The 20,817-nt window shown below is 43.5% G+C and overlaps 1 protein-coding gene across 2 annotated transcripts in view; it reads left to right on the top strand.

Moving 5' to 3' along the window:
* Nucleotides 1–359: 359 nt before the first annotated feature.
* The window catches only part of RTCA (RNA 3'-terminal phosphate cyclase), a 197,134-nt gene continuing 176,676 nt past the window's right edge, over nucleotides 360–20,817 (top strand). Inside the window, exons 1-3 of one of the 2 annotated variants that reach the window (XM_086954470.1) lie at nucleotides 371–448; nucleotides 568–710; nucleotides 14,691–14,791. In XM_086954470.1, coding sequence (XP_086810596.1) covers nucleotides 666–710; nucleotides 14,691–14,791 — 146 coding nt within the window. In that variant the 5' untranslated portion in view covers nucleotides 371–448; nucleotides 568–665. Of the gene's footprint in view, nucleotides 711–14,690; nucleotides 14,792–20,817 lie in introns of both variants that reach the window. The other variant, XM_086954464.1, reaches the window with a different exon arrangement.

Raw genomic sequence — 20,817 nt, 5'->3', positions numbered from 1 at the left:
TCCTCCAACTCAATTCAAGGTCACGTGCATATTAATTTCCCACGCTTTTTCTCTCTCAAACTCACTCTTGCTAGCTCCTAAAAGCTGACATTTATGCCAGAAGTGCTTGTCAAAATTATAATGCAAGTGATAAAAAGTGTCGCCTTGCTTTAAATTGTGCATGCGTGGTCCATTTAAATAGAGCAGTAAAAATAAACCCGTGGCCTGCTTGAAGGCTGCCGAGTTTAGCATGTTGTTCGTGGTTTTCTGTGAGACGTTGTTCTGCAAGCCACCAGCGTGTACCGGGCCTGCTACCAGCGTGCTTTTGTCCCTGGCTTGTACTCTGCCACGGGCCTGGCGTTCCCTAAGCTGCAGGGCCCGCTTCCGTTGTGCGCATGCGCGCTTCCGGTCTCCGGCTGCTTTCTTTGGTCCTGTTTCGCCGGTGCTGCTCTCGGAGAGTCTCGGCCAGGTGCTGGGCAGCTAGAGGCGGAGGGTGGAGACGCCGGGGACGGCATTTTATGCACCGCGCCGTTCGCTCTCTATCCAGGGCCGGTCCCATTACTCACTCCCCACGCCTTTCATTTGCAGGACACCGGCGTCAGCTACCCTCACCGGCGGCGTCAACAGCTGTCACCGGCCGCAGTCCGAACTTCACTCCGCCCAGGGCCGCCGCCGCAGCAGAAGGCATGGCCGAGTACATGCTAGAGATCGATGGCAGCATCATGGAAGGGGTAAGAGCATCCGAGCACGGCCGGGGGTGTTTGTGTCTCTTTGTGCCTTGGTGCACTCTGCGTCCAATCAGTGTTTCCATGTGAAAGGCGGGGCAAAGCTTACCCAGGAAGGAGGGCTCTTCAATGGAGAAGTGCTCCCGGAGGGCAGAGTTGAACATGAGAGGGAACACGTGGTGAGGGAGGCAGGGCGGGTGCAATGTTACTTGAATATTTTGATGCTTCTCTGCAGGGCACAAGTCCTATAAAAAGAAGGGGGCGAGGGGACGCTTACCAAGTTAGACACTATGCAAGTGACATCATGACGTGTGCCATCACAGCACATGATGTTAGGACGTAGCGATATAAAATAGTGCAATTTAAATTATTTTAGTAAATACTGGGACAGACCACCCCATCTGACAGTCTTGCAATGTCTGCACTTATATACAGGGACAGAACAAAGGCGAAAGCATGCCTCTCAAGTACCTGTGAAGAGATAACAAGCTGTGTGCCTCTGTTTCCCCCTGTGCCATTTTCATTAGTTTGAGGTTCCAGGCCGCCTCCAGTCAAGGAGGCCTGATGGCCCCTTAACTTTGGCCTGGCTAGAGGTGAAAAAAAAGCCCTCTTACTGCCTGCACGTTGCTGCTGGAAATGGAAAGCAGACGGCGTGCAGGCGCTGCTGAACGTGTCCCGGTGTCTTACACCAGGACGAGTTTAGCATATTTCAGTGGGATCTAACTTCTTGGCACGGCGGACGGTGTCCACCCTGTGAAAATAGTGGGTGGATGCTGTGTTCCTGCGTGTACCCCCGAATCGTGCCCTGCTTCTCTGTAATCCTCATATAAATTAATCCCTTGGGCGAAGGAAGAGGTGATTAAGCAGGGTTCTAAGATGACCCCATGCTACAAAGATAACCGCACCCTCAGATTTTTAATGTAAGAAACTTTTTTTAAAGTTCTACAAACCACATGTCAGTGGCCTCCCGAGTGCTCTTGGGGGCGTGAGCACATATAAAGATCTGTGGGTGGTAGGATAGGACTCAGAAAAACCTCGCGATGGTGAAGCAGCTAACCTATCGGATGGGAATGGGACAGACTGAAAACACCACCCATCAAATATATCCTGGAAGGTGGTAAGCTTTAAAAAGATCAGAGCCCTGAAACCCACGTGTGAAACAGGCATGTCACTTATAGCCAGTTGACCACCCAGATCTCTGAAGACCTACAGAGGAGGAGGGCCTTGAATAGGATTGGTTTATTCAAATGCAAGGGAAAATTGATGAGTCATTAGGAATTTTCTCAACCTGACAAAATCCTTCCCAAGTCTCGGATATAGTGGTATGAAATTGCTCATAAAAAGCTCGCCCACCTAACCTTTTCTACTCTGGTACAGTGCTTTAAATGAGCTGGTACTGAGAACCAGCACTCTTTTATTTTGAGGCGGGGAGTACCTGCACTTCTCAAGAGTGACATAATACCTTTTAATTGGAGAGTACCAACACTTCTCAGAAACAAGTAGGTACTCTGGTACATGGTACCTGCTCTTCTATTTTTCCATTTAAAGCACTGCTCTGGTGGGTAGTGGAGAAACATCTGTAGACAGACTCAAGTCTGCTGGTTAGTAGATAAGAGGTGACCTGTTTGTGGGGGTGCTTGGTGATTAACCATGGGAGTGCCTTATGTACTGGGCAGGGACTTTTGAAGAGCTATTTTTCTTTTGCTCACAACCAAAAAAGGGATTTGAGGACTGAGGTGATGTGATCATGTCATTTGAAATGAAAAGAGAAGGCCTGCATCATTTTGAACTCTCTGGAGTTTAGAGGGCGCTGCATTGAGGAGATCTGTGTATAAGGTGTTGAAAGAATTAAGGCTCAGCAAGACCATGGCAAGGGTTAGAGTGGTTTTCCTAGAGAAGTTGAGCCCCGGAAGAACCCCTTTCAGCAGTTGTAAAAGGTGGAATGCTGCTGCGGAGACAGCATGTTTTGGAGGCGGAGTGATAAACGATAGACCGTTGCCAAAGAGTTTTCTCAAGCTGCGAGCTCTATTGATGAGATTTTACGGGAGAGTCCCGTTCTTCTGGTCAAGATTTATTGAAGAGGTTGGGGCTAACAGGGCTAACCGAAAGCTTGATTTTAGCTTTGTCTCCAAGACAGAATCAGTCATTTCATTTGGATTCTTTACCATAAAAGTACAAACATTCAATATACATTGAGTTAATTTCTTTTAAAAACAAAACCATCAAATTAACATGTAACCTGATGTAAGTGCAACAGCAAAGTCCCAGTGAAATGAATAAAACATTAAGATCCATTAAAAACAATCAGAGTTCTCACAGTTCTCACAATCCCCCCCCCCCTCTAGTTGCTCTTAGTCGGACAGCTACTTTAATAAAATTAATAATGCAGCACAATGTAAGGGGGTCCGACGCCTGTTGTAAAAAAAATCAAAGCCTCTTTAGCATATTTTATGTATGGTTACTTGAATAGTGGTAATTTTACCAGGTGTTGGCGCCACTGAGGGATGTGCACCTGTCCAAGATTTGGGTACTCACTTATAATAATCTTACGGTGCTATAAGGAGACGAGAACCACTATCCTCTTCTAGTTGGGTAAAACCACAAAATTGTTTGATACTCCTTAGCACACGTTTGGTCAATTATAATCAATGATATACATGTGTTTCCACCATACAGTTCAAATGAAATTAGATTCTCAATCCTTGTGTTCAGGGTTGTTTTGTAGCTTTATTTCAGGAGACGTCACAGCCAACACGTGTTTCGTCGGTTTGGGGAATGTAACCCCCGACTTTCTCAAGGCTGTTAAAAGAACAGGTAATGATGTTGTATTACATTACTGCTATTTAAACAGTTTTACAGAGTTTTTGTTAGCATCTTTTTGTGACTTCAAAAAAACTACAGTGATGGTGAGAAAATCCATTGAAACTTTTAGTGCATAGAGAAGGAAAATCACACAGTATTTACATTCTGTGGGAATTGTTAAATCATTAACAATTAAAGAAATATGAGCCCATTTAGTGACATGGAGAGACCGGTGCGAGTGTTTTTGGCATTATTATTATAGGGACAGCATGCAAGTGCTTTTAAAGATCTTTGTGAATGATATCTGTGTTTTGTGATGAAATATGGTGGGTTCATGCATATTTAAGAACCATGCATTTGGTACCTATTCTCCACTTTTCCAGAAGTTCTGTATGGAAAAATATTTAGGGGTAATGTGTCAAAACCGGTATGTTTCAGTTGATACTATATTTTGGATACTCTGTTTAATCCATATAGTAAAACCAGATGTTACTTACATATTTTGAGGTGATACTTCCAACCCTCAGTGGGGTTCTTGTGGGGATGAAGTAAATAAAGCGGAATCTTCTTCCCAGCGGTGACCAAGATGTTGGTTCAATCTCGATGGGCTATGAAGAATATGTCATATTTACTTGTCAGTAAATAGGGTCATGTTTACTAACCCTGATCATGTTATTATAAAAAGCCAGTTAGACCAGTATATGCACTCATAATTTCGTTTGTTTAATATTATGCAAAAGAAGTATTTACAACTTTTTCCGGGTTTAATGAAAAAAGGGGGGGGATGGGGTGTTCTCGTAGTTGCTAGTGCTCCCCGTATTATGCCCTCGTGTTATATCTTAATTATAGAGTTTGCCCTTCTATCTCACAGTGCTCCCCACATTGTCCCTGTGTTGTTCCCGTTAGTTAAAGAACATTACTGGCTAAGATAAACATTTGTGCCGATGATCGCCACATCCTCCGTCAATACGCGGAGTCTGCGTGCACTTAGTCTTATTAACGATCCATTTCCTTACCGTAATGTAGCGTTACGCGGTCGGGAGGTAATACGTCCCTTCTGCTTCGTATGTCTTGCAGTATGAGTCCGATTGTTTTGGCGGCATATATTTAAGCTGGAAACGATACCATTCGGTTAGCCTGTTTCACTTCCGGGTCGCCTCTAGTTGTAAGGCGTGGCTGTCCCTAGCTATCCTGTTTGCCATTCGAGCGGCCATATTGGACTACCCACGTTTGTATAGTGTGGGTGGCCCTTTGGCTAATTAAACTTATTTTGTGCCTCAAGGAATATTCGATTTTGTTCATTATACTCGTAAACGACTGCGTTTGCGTAAGTGGATTACTGTCATTAATAAAGGGAAAATTTTGTTTGTTGTTTTTTACGAACAATTAAAAAACATTCACCGCAATTGATTCCCTTAATGATATCAGATGTGTATATATGGTTCTTTCAGTCGTTGGTGAAAACCCATTTTTAGAGTGTGTGGGGGTTGCGAATTAGTGATGAAAAATTATATCCTATAGTGCTCCCCATTGTATGTGTGTTTTTTGTAGATCTCGTGTTTACTAGGAAACCAATTTTTTGTCTGGGCCAGTTTCTATTCTATCGAATTTCTCCATCCCAAATGAGCTCAGAACATTGTTTTGGCCATTAAATGGCCCATTTCAAGTGATCAATATACAGGCATACATTCAGTTTAAATCCTGCTCACATATAGTACTGAATATTTTTCACATATGTATAAGAATATTCTCACAAAACAGTCTGTCATCCGGTTTCTACAGAAATATGGTCTTATTGTGCTCATGTGCCAGAACATCAGAAGAAGGCGATCCCTTATGGAGAACTAGTCAGAACACGCCGCAATTGCAGCATAGATGCAGAGTTTGAAACACAGAAAAGGGGAGTGATAAAAAGATTTACCAATAGAGGATACAAACAGAAAGAACTACAGACAGCAGAGAATAGAATAAACAAACTAGCCAGAATAGACACCTTAAAAGAGAAGCCAAAACAAACTAATACACAGGATAAGATCAGACTGGTGACGGGTTACAACAACTGGGCTACTGTCCTACGAAGGAGTCTAAATAAACACTGGCACTTACTCAGCAAGGACAATACACTGAGTAAACACATTACTGACAGAGCAACACTTACCTATAGGAAAGGGACAACACTGAGAAGTATATTAAGCCCGAGTTACCCTCCAACGACAACAAAAAGGACCTGGTTGACGGACCCAGGTTTCTTTAGCTGTGGAGTATGTGTGGCATGTAAATGGGCTTACAAAAAGATGAAGAGATTCAAGGGGCCACACAATAAGGAATATCAGATTTATACCACAATTAACTGTTGTAGCAAATATGTGGTATATGCCCTATATTGCAAATGCGGCAAAAGATATATAGGAAGTACAAAGAGACTACTAAAGGACAGAATAAATGAACATATCAGGGAGGTAAAACAAGGGGACATGCGCTACCCAGTGGCAGCACACATGTCCATCTGTCCGGCACAAACACAAAGTCATTCTTTCCAGTACTTTGGAATTGAACATGTACCTGTCCACCCCAGAGGGGGAAACAGAGAATTAGCTCTACGACGGAGAGAGGCCACCTGGATAATGACACTTCAGAGTGTAGAACTAGGCCTCAACATGGATCATGAGTTACATTACTTTTTAGGCACATGAGCACAATAAGACCATATTTCTGTAGAAACCGGATGACAGACTGTTTTGTGAGAATATTCTTATACATATGTGAAAAATATTCAGTACTATATGTGAGCAGGATTTAAACTGAATGTATGCCTGTATATTGATCACTTGAAATGGGCCATTTAATGGCCAAAATAATGTTCTGAGCTCATTTGGGATGGAGAAATTCGATAGAATAGAAACTGGCCCAGACAAAAAATTGGTTTCATAGTAAACACGAGATCTACAAAAAACACACATACAATGGGGAGCACTATAGGATATAATTTTTCATCACTAATTCGCAACCCCCACACACTCTAAAAATGGGTTTTCACCAACGACTGAAAGAACCATATATACACATCTGATATCATTAAGGGAATCAATTGCGGTGAATGTTTTTTAATTGTTCGTAAAAAACAACAAACAAAATTTTCCCTTTATTAATGACAGTAATCCACTTACGCAAACGCAGTCGTTTACGAGTATAATGAACAAAATCGAATATTCCTTGAGGCACAAAATAAGTTTAATTAGCCAAAGGGCCACCCACACTATACAAACGTGGGTAGTCCAATATGGCCGCTCGAATGGCAAACAGGATAGCTAGGGACAGCCACGCCTTACAACTGGAGGCGACCCGGAAGTGAAACAGGCTAACCGAATGGTATCGTTTCCAGCTTAAATATATGCCGCCAAAACAATCGGACTCATACTGCAAGACATACGAAGCAGAAGGGACGTATTACCTCCCGACCGCGTAACGCTACATTACGGTAAGGAAATGGATCGTTAATAAGACTAAGTGCACGCAGACTCCGAGTATTGACGGAGGATATGGCGATCATCGGCACAAATGTTTATCTTAGCCAGTAATGTTCTTTAACTAACGGGAACAACACAGGGACAATGTGGGGAGCACTGTGAGATAGAAGGGCAAACTCTATAATTAAGATATAACACGAGGGCATAATACGGGGAGCACTAGCAACTACGAGAACACCCCATCCCCCCCCTTTTTTCATTAAACCCGGAAAAAGTCGTAAATACTTCTTTTGCATAATATTAAACAAACGAAATTATGAGTGCATATACTGGTCTAACTGGCTTTTTATAATAACATGATCAGGGTTAGTAAACATGACCCTATTTACTGACAAGTAAATATGACATATTCTTCATAGCCCATCGAGATTGAACCAACATCTTGGTCACCGCTGGGAAGAAGATTCCGCTTTATTTACTTCATCCCCACAAGAACCCCACTGAGGGTTGGAAGTATCACCTCAAAATATGTAAGTAACATCTGGTTTTACTATATGGATTAAACAGAGTATCCAAAATATAGTGTCAACTGAAACATACCGGTTTTGACACATTACCCCTAAATATTTTTCCATACAGAACTTCTGGAAAAGTGGAGAATAGGTACCAAATGCATGGTTCTTAAATATGCATGAACCCACCATATTTCATCACAAAACACAGATATCATTCAAAAAGATCTTTAAAAGCACTTGCATGCTGTCCCTATAATAATAATGCCAAAAACACTCGCACCGGTCTCTCCATGTCACTAAATGGGCTCATATTTCTTTAATTGTTAATGATTTAACAATTCCCACAGAATGTAAATACTGTGTGATTTTCCTTCTCTATGCACTAAAAGTTTCAATGGATTTTCTCACCATCACTGTAGTTTTTTTGAAGTCACAAAAAGATGCTAACAAAAACTCTGTAAAACTGTTTAAATAGCAGTAATGTAATACAACATCATTACCTGTTCTTTTAACAGCCTTGAGAAAGTCGGGGGTTACATTCCCCAAACCGACGAAACACGTGTTGGCTGTGACGTCTCCTGAAATAAAGCTACAAAACAACCCTGAGCACAAGGATTGAGAATCTAATTAGCATATTTTATATTTGATTTTTTCAAAATGTCTACCAAGAATCTACGCCTGGGTTCAGAATAAAATGGACATATCAATACAAAATGAAGGGAATCCTGCGGAGACCTATTGTTGCAGCCGCAGGTTCCCTTCTGCTCAATAGTAAGTGAATACCCTAATGGTGATCACAATAAATATGATAAAAAATTGAGCCTAAAACGGGTCATTAAAAACCTTTCCTGTGCATTGTGTAGCAAATATAGGTAAGGTTCCATTCCTTCAGTAGTCTTGACAAGGTTATATGCGCACACCGTGATTTTAGCCCTTTCTTGTTCTGTTCTCTGTGTGGCTTTGTGTGCAAAAAACGCTTTTTTAACAATTATCTTATGCTGGGGGATGATCGCTGTCGGGTCGATAAAAAGATTCCCTAGGCCCAGAGTTACCAGTACAGATTTTACATAACTGAGCCACGGGATTCGCGACCATTTATCTCTGCCCAAGCAGTCCTTCAATATTTCCCTGCTTAGGCTCGCCTCTGGGTTTATCCAGATTTTGAGCCAGGCTAGAATTGGCCTAACCTTTATCGAATCTTCAAGGTAGGGGATCCCTAACTCCCTGTGTGCTATTGCGGCTGGTAAGCTGTGTGGGGCTTTCAGGACCGATCGTAGATGTTTGTTCTCCTCCCGCTGCAGTTGGCAAATGTTTGCAAAGCCCCACACCTCTGCCCCATAAGTAACTTTAGAGCAACATATTGAGTTGTATAGGATCATCACCTATTCGGGGCACCACCTCCCCAGCCTTCGGCCATAACCAGCTATTGCCCCATTGGCGGCATTCATTTTACGGCAACAATCCTCTATCAGGGCATTACATTTTAATAACCCATCAAACAGTAAGCCTAGATATGAGAATGACTTAACCTTCTCTATCTTATGACACCCTATTGTGAAGGTACATTTGTTGGAGGGTTTTTTACCAGCAGATAAAACATAAGATTTGCCCAAATTAACAGAAAGGTCTAATGAGCCCATAAAAGAAACAAAGCCATCAATTAAAATCTGTAAACTCTTTGGTGTGCGCCCGAGGAGGACCGCGTCATCTGCGTAAAGTAACACAGGAACATGCCGCGACCCTACTCGTGGACAGTCAGATCCCAACTGTAAGAGGTGCTGTTCAAGATTATTAATATAAAGGGAAAATAAAAAAGGCGCCAGGATGCAGCCTTGACGGACCCCACTTTTACATTGGAAGGACTCAGTGCATCCACCCTCAATGTTATACCTGACTTGCGCTGAGGTATTACTATGCAATTCCCTTAATATATTAATGAGGCCAACCTCTATCCCCATACTGGTCATCATGTTCCAGAGCTTACCTCTGTTACCATGATCAAAGGCGGCTACCAGATCCATGAACCCCATATAAAGGGATTCATCACTGGCCATAGTGTATTTGGCTGCTATCATATAGAGGTTCAAGCATTGGTCGCTCGTAGAACGACCCATCCTAAAACCATACTGTGCGTCTGAGATGTTATTTGCTTCTGTCCACTCAGACAACCGGTTTAATATCCCCCTTCCCAGGATTTTGGCGATACATCAATCAGGGAAATGGGGCGATAGCATTGTGGGACGTCCCTATTACCCTTTTTGAAAATAGGGACGATGGTGGCAGTAGACCAGGAGGGCGGTAAGCCACATCGGATTGCAGTATTAATGACTCTCGTCATTATAGGGGCCCATAATTCCACTGAACTAAGGAACAGATCAGGCGGGATTCCGTCCGGGCCAGGTGCTTTATTTTTTGATAGCCCCTCGATCCCAACCTTGATTTCCTTTAAGTAAAAAACTACGAGCTGACATTGGTCTGTTTTCCCTTTTTCATACTGTGTGTCTATTTCATGATTATATAGACCCCTATAGTGAGTAATCCACGTGTCAGGCGTGATGTTTGTTCCTAATGTAGGTGCCATGTCATCCTGCAATGTGGGTCTATTGATTATTTTCCAAAATTCAGTCCTGTCTCTCTTTTCCCCCGCTTCTCTAAGGTCCGCCAAACCTTCTGCTTGTAATGCCTTTTTCCTCCTGCTCAACTCACTTTTGTATTTTTTCCTGCAGGACACAACCCGAGTAACGTCCCTAGGCTTTACTTTAATACTAGCTTTGAGCTCCCTCAGGGCTTTAGAGCAGTCTCGGTCGAACCATCACGGCTGACTAACAGTCTCTTTTGGCGGGGCGCTAGTCTTTAACATCCCATCTACCAAATGCGCAATATGTTCAAGTGCTATGAGTAGCTGCCGCCCTTCAATTGTCTCATCTAAACACGCCTTAATGGCTTTTTTCCCCTTCTCCATAAGTGATTCATAAAACCTTTCCCCATCGATCTTAGACCACCTTAGACGTCTACCCTGGTCAGTAAGCCTCTCAGATACCGCTACAAGCTTTTCCCGTATTGGGGCGGGATGGTATAGTATGTCTAACACCAAAGGGTTATGATCACTAAACCGGTTCCATTCTATGCCAACCCTAGAGATTCTGTTTATAAAGGCCCTTGAGGCGATAATGTAGTCAATATACGATGAGCATCCTCTACCCTTGAAGGTAGGCGGCACGGTCTCGTCCTTTGACATATGCACCATGTCCAGGGTGTGAACCAGATCCTGGTTCAATAGAAATTTTGTTAAGGCACCGCCTTCTGCAGTATGCTCAAAGTGGGCTCCATTGTCCTCTGGGCATCACGACCATGTCACGTCTATTGGGAGATGGGCTGGGCAGAGGTGACAGTTAAAATCCCACACAATTAGTCTATTTAGGGCGTAAGTTTTGGCTTTACAGGTAGGGACTTGGCGCAGTCTATGCTCCAGCTCCCGTATCAGTACGTTACATCCCCCACCCGCCACGTTATTATACACATTTAGTATTGTCAAGTTAAGTCCTTTACCCTTGAGCCGCACCTCCTGGATATCTTGAGAATTACAATTTGTAGTTGACCATGTACCAGGGAGATTCAGGTCCACATATACTGATAGCCCACCCATAGCCCTGCCTGATCTAGATTTCCTTGCTGGAATAGAGAAACATTTATACCCTTGTAAATGTAATGAGTGGTTATCAACTGCCCAGGTTTCCTGTAAGCAGATTATGGGGAATTTGTGTATATACTGGCGCCATTCTTTGTTATTAATTTTGGCGGCCAAACCAGCGATGTTCCAAGACACAATTCTAACTGCCTCATTGGCCACCTTTCCCCTTATGTCTCCCCTGCCTGTGACTTGTGCATACATTAGTTGCCCCTTGTCTATGGTCACACAAACAGGCACTGATTTTTGGGGACAAGTATTCTTTGGGGGGGGAAACATAAACGTTACAAGTTGTGGTTGACTTAACAGTTGTGCAGGGGCCCTTTTCAGCGACATCATTATCTGGCATATCTCCTAGATAGTCAGTCGACACCCTCCATGCCCGCTAATGCTGCAAAGTGGTTTATTTATTTATTATTTATTTATGGTATTTGTAGAGCACTCTGCAACCCTACGGGCATCCTGGCGCTAAGTACATATAGCTGAGAAACCTGTAGAACAGAAGAGGACAGTGGTCAAGGTGCTATTCAGTTAGATTTTTGGGAAGAGCCATGTTTTAACCTTTTTCCGAAAGGCCATCAGTTCGTTTGTTTTTCTGATGTCAATAGGGAGGTTGTTCCATAAATGAGCTGCAGCTATACTGAAGGCTCTTCCCCCACAGGTGGCTTTCTTGATCCTAGGAATGCTGATAAGGTTTAAAGATGAGGATCGAAGAGACCGGGTAGGCTCATACCAGTTAAATTTATTTTGGAGTGGTCGGGGCCTAGCCCATGAACTGCCCTGAAGACAATACATAAGGATTTGAAACAGATCCTCTGGTGTATAGGCAGCCAGTGGAGGTCGGCCAAGGCAAGAGTGGTAGAAGATCTCCGTTCTCGAGAGAGTGCCAGTTAAAAGTGGGCCAGTGGTAATCACCTTGATGGTGCGAAAAAGGTCTAAGGTAATCATCCTGCCTCTGGGTGGGGAGCCCAAAGCCAAGATTCCGGGGGCAGAGTGAGGGGTTTGCATGGTTGTTCTGCTGATGGTGAGAGATGGATCTAAAATAGCCATCCTGCCTCGGAGTAGAATGCCCAAAACCCAGGTTCTGGTGGCAGAATGAGGGGGTTACATAATTGTTCTGTTGGTAACCCAAAGGCCTGAGGTTGGGTATCGGGGCGACTATTCCTCTTGGGTAGAAGTAAGTTAGATCACGTATAGTGATAGCGTTACCTAGGTTTTGTGGAAACCCATTTACAATGTACCTTACAACTCTATCATCTTGGAAATTTATGATGACAATGTCACCCGACAAATCCTTGGTTCTTTTCCCCAACCAGGCTAGACGTCTGACATTAAGTATTGCCCCATTTATCTGTGGTGGAAGTGGGCAATTCTGCCTCAGCCAGTGTATAACTTTATTTTTTTACCCCACGTTGGTCTTCTCCACATCCATCCACTAGTGCTGTCACCCCGGTCAGGACTGCAACATATGGCGCCGCTTCCGGGGGCAGCTCTACTCTGAGCTTCTTAACTGGGAATGTCTTAACGGGTTTTTCCTGATCAGTGGGTTTGGGGGCATTTCTGGCCGGATGTGTTAGCAGGCCATTTCCTGATTTATCTGAGATTACTCCTTCCTGTATCTTCTTGGCGTTATTTTTACTATTTATCGCTGCAGTGTTAATGGGTAATATTTTGCGGGGTTTTGGTTTAGGCAAGGTCATGGTTTTTATACCATTCTGAGCAGTGGTATTTAAAGGTTGTATGGAGGGATGGTGCTCTAATTCAGGTTTAGAAGGATCTTTAATTGCCACTTTGATTTCCCCTAACTCCCTTTCTAGCTTCTCAATTTGACTGGCTAATGGAATCAAACTACAATTCAAAGATGAATCATTTATAGTCAGATCATTGACTACAACTAGTGGGGGAGTATTTTCTTGCAAAAGTAGTGGGATACTGATATTTAGTGATGCCTCACTATCCCCAATTACAGGGGAAATACTACGGATTGGGGAAATCGTTAGCTTTGGGGAACCTATTGATGATCTCTTGTTTTTAATGCATTCGATGGAACGGCGTCTCTCTGCCCGTCGCTCAGACAGAGCGAGTTCCTTGTCTGTTCCAGTGTTAACCCTGAATAAGAAATCATCCAGTGTATGCTGGTTAACTCCTATTGAAGGGTACCTGACTTTTATGGGAGACGATATCATAGTTTGCTGGAAAAAACTATTCTAGACTAACACAGACAACTCAAATAATTAAAACACTGTGGTCCAACAACTGCGCAAGCTACAACTGAATAAACAATGTAGCTGAATAAATATAGATTCCGCAGCTAGCTACATATGAGGACAAGACCACTTTACCACAGATCGGTCAGTGAAAGGGAGGGGGCCCAGCCCAGTCTCTTACGGTCTCTGAGGGCCTCAGAGGGCCCGCCTTTTGCCCGGGCTTAGCCCGGCGCCGCCCCGCACGCTCCCGCTCTGCCGCAAACGAGGCTCTGATTTTAATGCCTCCTGGCGCTGTATGGCGGGATGCTACTTCCGGCCGCTGAGGCTGATGGTCAGTGTAGTTCCTAGTCCCCTCGCGCTCTCCCCCGCTCTGCGGCTGCACTCGCGGTGTCAGGGGTGCGCCAGCGGGGGGAGAGCGGGAACAGCAGGGTAGAAGGGCTGCGGAAGACAAAGGCAGCAAACAACAAAGAAGGGTCCACACAGCAAGTGAGTCCAGAGGAGTCATTCTGCTTTCAAAGGTGGTATCCGAAAAGTGTGAGAAGTGTGAGAAGTTGGGCTAATGAACAAAAAAATTCAACACATCTGTGAAAACCATTCACTAAAGAATGTCCGGGTGACATGTACTCCTCTGGTGGTCCATTATTTGAGAAGCAGTCTTCCTTCAGAAGGCAGAACCTTGGTGGGAGTGAGCTTAACTGTATAGTGAGGGTCATACCAAAATACTGATTCGAGCCTTGCACATAATGTATTGTTTTGGGGAGAAGAACGCCCAACACCCATGAAAAGCTTTTGGCTCATATTTAACTTTTTCTTCTCATCACAAATATGTTGCCTGCTGGGGCCTGGATCCCTGGTTCACGGTAAAATCACTAACCTCTACACCATGATTGTCCGAATCATCATATCCTGTTTCCTGAGAGTAGTGTGATTTTCTCTTTTCTGCCAACACTGCTTCTTTCTTGCTCCACCCCAGCCTCCTCAGCTTTTACTCACATCTACCATACCCCTCTCCCACCTTTCTTACATCGCCCACTGGACCTTCTCCTGCTGTTTCACATATCTGTCCTGCCTCCTTGGAAGCACGTGCATGGCCTTCTAGTTCCTACCATATTTTTGAGCTTTATGCAGACTCCAACTTTGCTTATTTTCTTACTTCACTCTTTGCCTATTGCTTTTGTTCTCTCCCCACTCTGCCATTCGTTCTTCCTTTTATCCCATCTCGAGCTTTGTCATATGTTCCCACTGCAGGTTCTGCTGACTTTCCTAGCTCTTTTCTTTATTACTTAAGTACCTCTTTTCTTTTGCAGGGTGGGCAGATCCTGAGGGTCTCCACATCCCTGAGCTGCATCTTGGGTCTGCCCGTGCGGCTCCACAGTATTCGGGCTGGCAGGAGCACACCAGGTCTCAGGTAAACGAAAATTAACAACAACATTAACTGCATTCAGAAAAGATTGACATGGCAGAGAAGGCACAAGCAGGAATTATATTTTAGGGCAAATTGAGCGTCTAGCTAGGTCGGTGGCACTTATTTGAAATCCATAGAAAGAGATGAATCGTGCTCTCCTACCCAGTTATCAAACCCTGGTTTTTAATAAGAGTCTTTTGTAGTGTACCATTTGCTCTGGCCTTATTATGCTGCCAGTAGCAGCCACGATGCTTCACCTACCTGCACTGAAATGTGAAGAGAAAATAGTAAGTATTTTTATTGTGTGTATGTATGTGTGTGTGTATATATATATATATACATACATACATATATATATGCAACAAAAGGTCAATTCGAAATCACCAATGTCTCAGTGACCGCAAAGAAAGAGACCAACGAATCCCAGATGATGGCAAAAGGTAATTTATTCCAAGAGAGTTACAGCAGCGTGGCAGACGACACGTTTCGGGCGGTTGCCCTTGTTCACATCAGAAATATTTCCCATAATGCCCTCTTTTTAAATGAATTTGTGTGCACCATGTGACTAAATGAAAACAAACCAAATACTCATAGGTCAAAGTCACATCGAATTCACCCGGGGATATTGCTCGCCATTACTAATACAATAGCATATACATTGCTCGCATTCATTTTTGATTGGAAACAATTACTAGATATCTGCATAAATGCATGTTTATGTTAGATTGCTCTAGAATAGCATTTGTAAAGTGCATAGTGTTTGTGCAATTGCGCATGTGCAAACTACAAATAAATATATTGCAATTCCAAAGTAAAACCAAATCGTATATATATATATATATATATATGTATATGTATGTATATATATGTTATGTTATGTTACGATTTTGTTGAAGCGCAACAGCTGCCCCAGCAACGGGGCGTCCCGGCGCTGAAAACCATAGCAACCCTACTGAGAAGGTGGGGGGTCAGGGGTCTAGGACAGTGGGAACAGGTGGGTTTTAATTGCTTTGCGAAAAGCGGAAAGATTTTCAAGCCGACGGATGTTCGGGGGAAGGGAGTTCCAAAGTTTAGCTCTCAGGGCTCTGAAGGAGCGACCCCCGATACGGCAGAGTTTTGTGCGGGGAACCACTACTAGATGTTGACCTAGGGAGCGCAGATTGCGCTGGGGGGAGTAGAGTGTAAGAAGCGGGCGGAGGAGTTCAGGGCCATCCGTTTTAAGAATTTTGAAAGCAGTGGTAAGGGCCTTAAATTGGATTCGTGCTTCCACTGGGAGCCAGTGGAGTCTTCGTATGGTGGCTCTAGCAGAGCATCTCCTAGGAAGACCAATTACAGCTCGGGCCGCAGAATTCTATATACGTTGCAGCCTAGTTGTCTCTGCTTTGTTGGCGCCTAGCAATAGGACGCTAGCATAGTCCAGCCGGGAGAGCATGATGGATTGGACTATGAGCTGCCGTGTTTTGGGGTCCAAGAACCCAAGAATAGGGTTGAGGCTTCTTAGTAAGCCAATGCACGTAGCTGCTACTTTTTTGGTGTGAGTTTGGTAGCTCAGCAAGGAGTCCAACCAGACTCCAAGGTTTTTTACCAAGGGTTTAGGCTGGGGAATGGGGCCGAGCGAGGATGGCCACCAATGGTCATTCCAGCAGCTGGTGTTCTTACCGAGGAGCAACACCTCGGTTTTCCCTGCATTGAGTTGTAAACAGTTACCCGTCATCCAGCGGGTCTATGCAAGCCAGTCCATCCCTGAATCTCTTGGCAGAGGTTGAGGGGGCCTCCGTAAGAGGGATTACTAGCTGTGTGTCGTCGGCATACGACACCAGCGTGAGGCCCCATTCTCTGGCCACTGCCGTGAGAGGCTGCACATACAGGTTAAAAAGAGATGGACTAAGAGCCGATCCCTGCGGAACTCCTTGGCCGATAAGGTGAGATTAAGAGGTAAACGGGGGTGCTGAGACACGGAAGGATCTGCCCGTCAGGAATGAGCGGAACCATTCCAGGGCCAGGTCACTGATCCCTATGTCTTCCAGGAGGCTCAGCAGGATGTTATGTGAGACCGTATCAAAGGCTGCGCTGAGATCAAGTAATATCAGCGCAGCACTTTGACCGGCATCTAGTACCTTCCGGAGATGTTCGGTGGTGGATAGAAGGGCGGACTCCGTACTATACCCTGGCCGGAACCCGTGTTGGGAGGGGTCCAAGATGTTGTTTTGGCCATATGGTCTGAGAGAACTGCGTTGGCATGAGCCTCTGCCAGTTTGGATACCCAGGGTAACAGTGAAATGGGCCTATAGTTCTCTGGTTTTGTAGGGTCCAGGGTCGGGTTTTTAATAATGGGGGTAACCCATGCCCGTTTCCAGCAGGTAGGGACAGTTGCCGAGGAGAAGGAGAGGTTGAGGAGTGTGGCCAAGGATGGGAGAAAAAAGTCCAGAGCCTCTAGAAATTGGGCCTGTCTCATGGGATCTGAAGGGGCGCCTGATTTCACCCTTCTGCAGAGTTTGACAAGATCTACATGAGAAATAGCAGGCAAACATGTAAGTCTGGTGCCTTTAAAAGAAAGATTTGGGGATTTAGTGTGATCAGGGGGATTCTGTGGAAAGGTGTTGTAAATTTTCCTCACCTTTTCAATAAAGAAGGTGGCTAGGTCCTCACACTGCTGCGTCGAGGAAATGCATGGGACAGGGTTGCCACAGTTTTGCAGTTTTTGAACCAGTTTAAAGATGGTTTTCGTGGGGTTAGAGCTAGTATTGATTTCCTTAGCATAGAATGATGCACGGGTCGTGCGTATAGCTTTGTGATATGATTTCAGTTTGGACAGGTAGAAGGTTCTATTCTTGCCCATGTAGTCCTTTCTCCAATTACGCTCTGCTACCTCGCATTCCTTTCTAAGCAGCTTTAAATTCTCATCATACCATGGGTTAGAGGGAGTGCTACGTCCTCTAGTCCATTTAGCAGGTATGAGGGCGTCACGTCCTTTGGTGATCCAATCCTGAAAAGAGGCATAGGACGTATTGATATCCTCAGTGGTTGCGAGGGTAGGTTCTCCTAAAATAGCAAAGAGATCCTGATATTGTAGCTTATGCCAGGGTCGTTTAAGACGGGAGGGTGGTGTATCCTTGTAGTGTTGGATATCAGCCGGTATCGTAAATTTAACAAGGAAGTGATCAGTCCAGCCCATGGGTTTCGGTGGGTCGGCTCTGGCTTCCAGGATATTCGTAAAAACAGGGTCAAGTAAATGACCCGCAGAGTGAGTGGGGGACTGAATAAGAGGGGTCAGTTGTACGGCAGTTAGATCTGCCACAAGGTTACTGATAGTGGGATCCGAGGTGGAGTCAAAATGGAGATTGAGGTCTCCCAAGATAGTGAAATTAGCAGAGCTCATGACCAAAGCGTGGCCACCTCCAGGAGTTCCTCTGTGAATTTAGAGGAGGGCCCCGGGGGTCGATAGATAAAATGTGTATATATATATATATATATATATTATTCCCACCACCGCTGGTTAGGAGAGAAGCCGGCACGGGCGGTCCTGTTGCAGCCACCAGCTGGCTGTATAAATTCGTTCCGCAACACATCAAAGTTATGATGAAAACAGGACACCCAGAGCTGCAGTTTCACAGGAGTTTATTTGGCAGATGACAAAAGTTCCACGACGCGTTTCGCCATTACGGCTTGGTCACGCTCGTCTCGTGGCGTTGGTTGCCATTATTTAAACACCACACCCTAGTGCATGGATTAACATCAAGTTAACATATGGCGGCCATCTTGTAACATATAAATATGCTTGCAATTATACATTTAATGGTCTACTAATCCACATTTTGCCTCTAATGTAGTTAGATTGGGTCAGAAAACATAAACGTATCACATTCAAATAATAATCTGCAACAATAACATAATGAGATTATATACGGAACTCATTCTTAATATAATGCAGAATATTTGACATTGCCGTCTATACACAGTTTTGGTAATCGCAAATATGATAGAATCATTGAAATAGTAAATAGAGCTAAAATATCGCTCCCTCGACGTTTAACGTGAGGTAACCCGTGATTGGTATCTCTGTACTGACGTCACTGTATGTTTATGCTGAAATGTAATATCGCGGCAAAAACAACATTTAGGCAGAAATCGTATAATGGTTAGACCCAAGGCATGACCATAATCTACAGAGGCATGATTATACAAGAGAACCTAATTTGATTCAGCATTGCATTCCAGTTAAATCATCGATAGTGGTCATGTTGCTATGGAAACATACCACGTGTAATAGCTACAGTGATACTGTGTTCCTGGCCGTGCTTATATACATAAATCATATATCTTTGGACCGTAATGCCCCAGTGGGCAAAAGAACTCAGTCTATGCAGATAGTACATATCCATAAAGATCAGTATTCGAGGTTTCGCCCCAGTGGGCAATTCAACAGATAGTCTGAATTAGTTATGAGTCCAAAAAAAGTTATATCATGTTTAAATGGACTTCTATAGCTCAACCCAACAGTAAACTTGTATCAAAACTGAGTCTGGATGCAAAACATTGTATTCAGGTTCCATGTTGTGCCGCCACCACGTGATGTGTGAAATTCTGAAAATGAAATAAATTACATTAAAATCAAGAAAACCGCGGGTATCGGTCCATAACAATTCCTAATCATATAAATGGATTGCCAATTCTTCAGTAACATTTAAACCTTTCGGTGTCAAACATTCAAAATCCACAATATATTCGGACTCAAGTTTTCTGAGGGACAGTTCTAAATTGCCTCCTCTTACTCCAAGATCAACACTGTCTATTACAACCAATTGCACCAATTGTTCATTTTGCATATGCATATCTGAAAAATGCCTGGCAACCGGATACTGTTTATTGTTGTTGTGTATGGCCCGTAGGTGTTCTAGTACCCTTTTCTTTGCAGTGTGCTTGGTACTGCCTACATACCATTTGTTGCACGGACAGATTAAGATATATATGCTGTATGGGGTGTTACATATCAATCGTTTACGGATTGTGAACACTCTTCTGCTATTCGGGACAGTCAATGTTTTACAGTCTTTGCTGAACTTACAAGCTTTACATTGTATATTCACTGAAAATTCACACCAGTTATAGTTAGGTGGAAATTGTACTCGCATAAAACCATTGAAATTCCCACGTTATAGTTAGTTGGACTCACTATAACTTGCACGTGCAATGCACTGCTGATGACGTCACATATTGCATAACTCATGACATGGTCAGTGACATCACTCATGACATCACTGATGACATCTCAAATGACATCACTGATGACAACATCCTTGTGACAAAGTGGCAGACCTCCTATCAGCATAAAATAACCTTTGACACACACATTCAAAAATAAAAACTAACATTTTCTTAAAAATGGAGAAACCAATACCAATTACAACAACTTATTAGGTAATTCCAACATCTACATACACATCCACTCATTCACCAACAGTTCTATATAGTCACTCATGCATGTACTTGCTCATCATATGCACTCATACACCTATACATCCTGTTACACACTAATACTCATCTATATAGTTACTCACACACAAATTCACACGTGCAAATAAACTATCAAAGAACCATTTACTTGATTATACTGCTATATACACACCACTACACATACTTCTACAGAAACGGAAACATATTTACTCTCTTAAACAATCAATTATAAAAACACATACTCACTAACCCACCCATACACACAATCATCCACCCATACAGTCTTGCACACATGCTGTCTTCAAAATACATACAAATAGTGAGTCACTCATTCATGCATCTGTGCTCTAAGTAGTATCCCCCACCGAACCATACAGACACTGATACTGATACTCAAAAAAACAACTAATAACCCAGATACACACTCATGTAGCTACTCACCAACCCATGCAGCCACTTATACACAAAGTGAGGCACAGATACAGATATTTAAATATTTAAACATTACTCGCTAATATATGTATTCACTAAGATACATTTAATAAGTCAGTTAACCAATCAATTTTACACAAAAA

This window comes from Lissotriton vulgaris, chromosome 1_1 (genome assembly GCF_964263255.1).
Source record: "Lissotriton vulgaris chromosome 1_1, aLisVul1.2, whole genome shotgun sequence".
In the NCBI taxonomy this organism is placed as follows: domain Eukaryota; kingdom Metazoa; phylum Chordata; class Amphibia; order Caudata; family Salamandridae; genus Lissotriton; species Lissotriton vulgaris.
This window is presented reverse-complemented; position numbering and strand designations above follow the sequence as displayed.